This window comes from Babylonia areolata, chromosome 2 (assembly GCF_041734735.1).
Source record: "Babylonia areolata isolate BAREFJ2019XMU chromosome 2, ASM4173473v1, whole genome shotgun sequence".
Classification (NCBI taxonomy): domain Eukaryota; kingdom Metazoa; phylum Mollusca; class Gastropoda; order Neogastropoda; family Buccinidae; genus Babylonia; species Babylonia areolata.
In genome coordinates this window covers 2387531-2392530 of record NC_134877.1, presented here as the reverse complement: position 1 = coordinate 2392530, position 5000 = coordinate 2387531, and the positions used below count along the sequence as shown (strand labels likewise).

The 5000-nt window shown below is 45.7% G+C and overlaps 1 protein-coding gene across 3 annotated transcripts in view; it reads right to left on the bottom strand.

The window, feature by feature from the left end:
- Window positions 1-5000, bottom strand: part of LOC143296472 (sodium-coupled monocarboxylate transporter 1-like) — a 31572-nt gene that overhangs the window by 9979 nt on the left and 16593 nt on the right. For all 3 annotated transcript variants that reach the window (XM_076608423.1, XM_076608433.1, XM_076608441.1), the window contains 2 exons: window positions 4543-4631; window positions 2719-2831 (listed from right to left, as the gene is read on the bottom strand). In XM_076608423.1, the coding sequence (XP_076464538.1) occupies window positions 2719-2831; window positions 4543-4631 (202 nt within the window). The remainder of the gene's footprint in view (window positions 1-2718; window positions 2832-4542; window positions 4632-5000) is intronic.

Genomic DNA, 5000 nt, shown 5'->3' with positions numbered 1-5000 from the left:
GCTGGAAGCAAGTCATTAGGGCTGGCAGCAAGTCATTAGGGCTGGCAGCAAGTCATGTTGGAGCTGGCGGCAAGTCATTAGGGCTGGAAGCAAGTCATGTAAGAGCTGGCGGCAAGTCATTAGGGCTGGCAGCAAGTCATTAGGGCTGGAAGCAAGTCATTAGGGCTGGAAGCAAGTCATTAGGGCTGGAAGCAAGTCATTAGGGCTGGCAGCAAGTCATGTTGGAGCTGGCGGCAAGTCATTAGGGCTGGAAGCAAGTCATTAGGGCTGGAAGCAAGTCATTAGGGCTGGCGGCAAGTCATTAGGGCTGGAAGCAAGTCATTAGGGCTGGAAGCAAGTCATTAGGGCTGGAAGCAAGTCATCCAAAGCCTGGAGGAAGAGAAATACAGGTGAGGGATGGAGAGGCAACAAGTGGGTCTGCTGTGACCATGTTGAAAGGACACAGCATTAACTCTTTCCATACGAACGGCGAAAGAGACGACGTTAACAGCGTTTCACCCCAATTACCATCATCAAAATATTGCAAGCGGAAGGCTCTTATACTGAAGACGTGAATGTTGACAAAGAATACCATAATTCTGACGACGGAAGCTAAAGGTTGGGTCATTCAGACACCCACTGGACATCCGAGGAGTCTGTATAGAGGAGAAGAGAGGACTGGCCGTACTGAGTGGGTTAAAAGTCTTGGAGGACAGGAAAGCTTATTTGTTTGGGAAAAGAGAAAAAAAACAAAAAAAACAAATCGCGCTCTGCGTGGGCTTTCGTGTTTTAAGCAGATTTTCATTCTCTCTTTGGAAATTGCTCAGACGCAATCTAAAGGGCTGTTTCTTTTCCCGTCTGTGTATATATAGAATTTCCTTTATAACTGTCGCGGTAAATGTCAAAGATATATATTTAGGGGGTGTAAGCCACATCCATACCAGTAGACCTGCAGACAGAGAAAGAGGGAGGGGGGAGACTAAGACAGAAAGAGAGAGAGAATGAGAATGTGTGTGTGTGTGTGTGTGTGTGTGTATGTGTGTGTGTGTGTGTGTGTGTGTGTGTGCGTGCGCGCGTGTGTGTGCTTGTATTTGTATTTGTATTCCTTTTTATCACAACAGATTTCTCTGTGTGAAATTCGGGCTGCTCTCCCCAGGGAGAGCGCGTCGCTACACTACAGCGCCACCCTTTTTTTTTTTTTTTTTTTTGTATTTTTTCCTGCGTGCAGTTTTATTTGTTTTTCCTGTCGAAGTGGAGTTTTCTACAGAATTTTGCCAGGAACAACCCTTTTGTTGCCGTGGGTTCTTTTACGTGCGCTAAGTGCATGCTGCACACGGGACCTCGGTTTATCGTCTCATCTGAATGACTAGCGTCCAGACCACCACTCAAGGTCTAATGGAGGGGGAGAAAATATCGGCGGCTGAGCCGTGATTCGAACCTGCACCCTCAGATTCTCTCGCTTCCTATGTGGACGCGTTACCTCTAGGCCATCACTCCACTATGTGTATAGGTGTTAGAATGTGTGTGTCAGAGAGAGAGAGAGAGAGAGAGAGAGAGAGAGAGAGAGAGAAATCTGTTACTTTTAGAAATACCAAATGACGAGTAATTTCTTAAATTCCTGAAAACCTCACTCTGAAGATAAACTTCTCAAAGCTTTTTGATGTTTTGTCAGGAACAGCGGTACGCACTTTCACTGGTGTGGCAACTGGGCTGTTATCTCGATGGTTAATTTGCACTGGTATATTTCATTATCCTGTGATTTTACCTTTAATATGAAGACTTATGTCGTTGTTGATTTTTTATTAGTTTCGTTGTTGTTGCTATTGTTGTTTTTAGTCGGGGTTTTTTTCTTACTTTTTTGGGGGGGATTGGGGGGAGTGTTTGTATGGGTGTTGTCTTCTTTTCTGTGTATATCTTTATTTTGGCCACTCCTGTCAAGCATTGTATCCTGATCCTAATCCTACTCAGCACTTTGGCATAATCCCATCGCTACCCATCACTTTGGTATAATCCGACCTGCTCAGAAATTAGAAATTATCCCATGTCAGCACTTTGGCTTCTCTGCACTCTTGCCCAGCACTTTGGCGATAATCTTAGCACACCAACCACACACTTTGGCAATAATCTTAGCACACCAACCACACACTTTGGCAATAATCTTAGCACACCAACCACACACTTTGGCGATAATCTTAGCACACCAACCACACACTTTGGCGATAATCTTAGCTCATCAACCACACACTTTGGCAATAATCTTAGCACACCAGCCACACACTTTGACGATAATCTTAGCTCACCAAGCCCCACGCTCTTGCGATAATCCTAGCACCTACCCAACACTTTGGCAATAATTCTGGCACACCTACCCAACACTTTGGCAAATAATAATCCCAGTACCTCTCGGAAACTTTGGCAATACAGACACTTCGGCGATAATCAACTACCCGGCACAATGGCAATAATCCAAACAAACAAACCCCAGACATTGGCAACAATCCCAGCACACATACCCAGCACTTTGACAATAATCCTAGCTCCTGTCCAGGACAGACAATAATCCTAGCTCCTGACAGAATCTCGGCAATAATCCTAGCACACCTACCCAGCACTTACGCAACAATCCTAGCTCCTGTTAGAATATCTTGGCAATGATCCTAGCACACCTACCCAGCACTTATGCAATAATCCTAGCTCCTGTCTAGACTATATTGGCAATGATAACCCCAGCTCACCCACCCAGGATTTTGGCGATGATGGTGACGGTGGTGTCGCGGAGACCTCTCAAGGGGCGGGCCAGCACGTCCTCCACAGAGTTGGCCGCCAGGGCGTTGATGCCGGAGGACACCGTGCTGCACGTGCACACAGGGAAAGGGGAAAAACAAACCAAAAACAAGAGAGGCAAGGCCTTCAAGACTCACTTGTGATACACTGGAAAAAAAAATCCAAGCTTTTTTTTGTATTGTGTATAATTTCAAAATGTAATTTTTAAGATGAGAAAGATCAGTTTAAAGCGAATTAAGTCCCCTAGCATTAATTACAGAGTAATTTCCCTTTTTTTTACTATCTGCACCAAAACGTTTGCAAAATAAATAAAACTTCCATGCTTAGCAAAAGAAGTTCCTGTTTGAACAAAAAAAATGATAATAATGACTGCTCTTGTTGTTGGGTCAGAATATCAGATCAAAGTGCCAAGTTTAGAGAATACAAAAACTATAAATATAACAGTAAATGCAGTTTGCATATAATTAGGCTTCATTTTTTATTTTTTTGTGCCCATCCCAGAGGTGCAATATTGTTTTAAACAAGATGACTGGAAAGAACTGAATTTTTCCTATTTTTATGCCTAATTTGGTGTCAACTGACAAAGTATTTGCAGAGAAAATGTCAATGTTAAAGTTTACCACGGACACACAGACACACAGAGACACACAGAGACACACACACACACACACACAGCACACACACAGACAACCGAACACCGGGTTAAAACAGACTCACTTTGTTTACACATTACACAAGTGAGTCAATGAGGAAGGTGTCGACGACGTTGTTTGCTACGCGTCCGTGAGTGTGAGAGATGTTTCACTGCAGCTGTGCCCCTGTGCTGGTTGAGAAAGTAACGGTAAGAATGATACACTGTACTTAGACTGCGCAAACTCCCCATGGGTTCCAAGCGCCTCGTGTGAAACAGCACATGAAGGACGTCAAGAATACCCGAGGCCCACACCTACCAGTCTGGCAGGAGGTTTGACTGAGTATCCAGTTACTTAACTCTCTCCATACGAACGGCGAAAGAGACGACGTTAACAGCGTTTCACCCCAATTACCATCATCAAAATATTGCAAGCGGAAGGCTCTTATACTGAAGAGGTGAATGTTGACAAAGAATACCACAATTCTGACGACGGAAGCTAAAGGTTAGGTCATTCGGACACCCACTGGACATCCGAGGGGTCTGTGTAGAGGAGAAGAGAGGGCTGGCCGCGCCGTGTCAGAACCGGGTATGCTGCTGGGCCTGCCCCTGATCTGATGCAGTGTCCACAGGCGATCAGGGTTCGAGGCCCCGTTTTACGCTAGGCGATGTGGTCTCCTTGGGAAAGGCACTTTTTCCTACGATTTTTTCTCACTCCACCCAGGTGCCAATGGGTATACCCGACTTGTTGGGGAGGGTTAAAACGACGGAAGTCGCCCTGGAAACAGTGGATGTTATTTCGCTGCCCCGAAGGCGGTGAAGGCTTCGGGACCTCTACCTTAAACTTTTTTTTCTCTCTCTCTCTCTTTTTTTTTAACTCACTCAGTACGGCCAGTCCTCTCTTCTCCTCTACACAGACCCCTCGGATGTCCAGTGGGTGTCTGAATGACCCAACCTTTAGCTTCCGTCGTCAGAACTGTGGTATTCTTTGTCAACATTCACCTCTTCAGTATAAGAGCGTTCCGCTTGCAATATTTTGATGATGGTAACTGGGGTGAAACGCTGTTAACGTCGTCTCTTTCGCCGTTCGTATGGAGAGAGTTAAAGCAGAGATGTGAACAGGAAGGACATGTTTTTCAGGGACTTACCTGAGGGCTCCGCTGAACAGCATGGACATGTAGAGCCCGGCAAAGCCTGGCAGGTCATCCAGCACGTGAATCACGAAGTAGGGCATCATCTGAAACGTGAGGCATATAGTGGGTCAGACATGTGAATCACGAAGTAGGGCATCATCTGGAACGTGAGGCATATAGTGGGTCAGACATGTGAATCACGAAGTAGGGCATCATCTGGAACGTGAGGCATATAGTGGGTCAGACATGTGAATCACGAAGTAGGGCATCATCTGGAACGTGGGGCATATAGTGGGTCAGACATGTGAATCACGAAGTAGGGCATCATCTGAAACGTGGGGCATATAGTGGGTCAGGCAATATCGTGTTGTTGTTTTTGTTGTTGTTGTTGTTGTTGTTTGTTTTGTTGTTGTTTTTGGTATGGTTGTGGAGGTGGGAGGATGGATGTGTGTGGAGGGTGGGGGGGGGGGGCG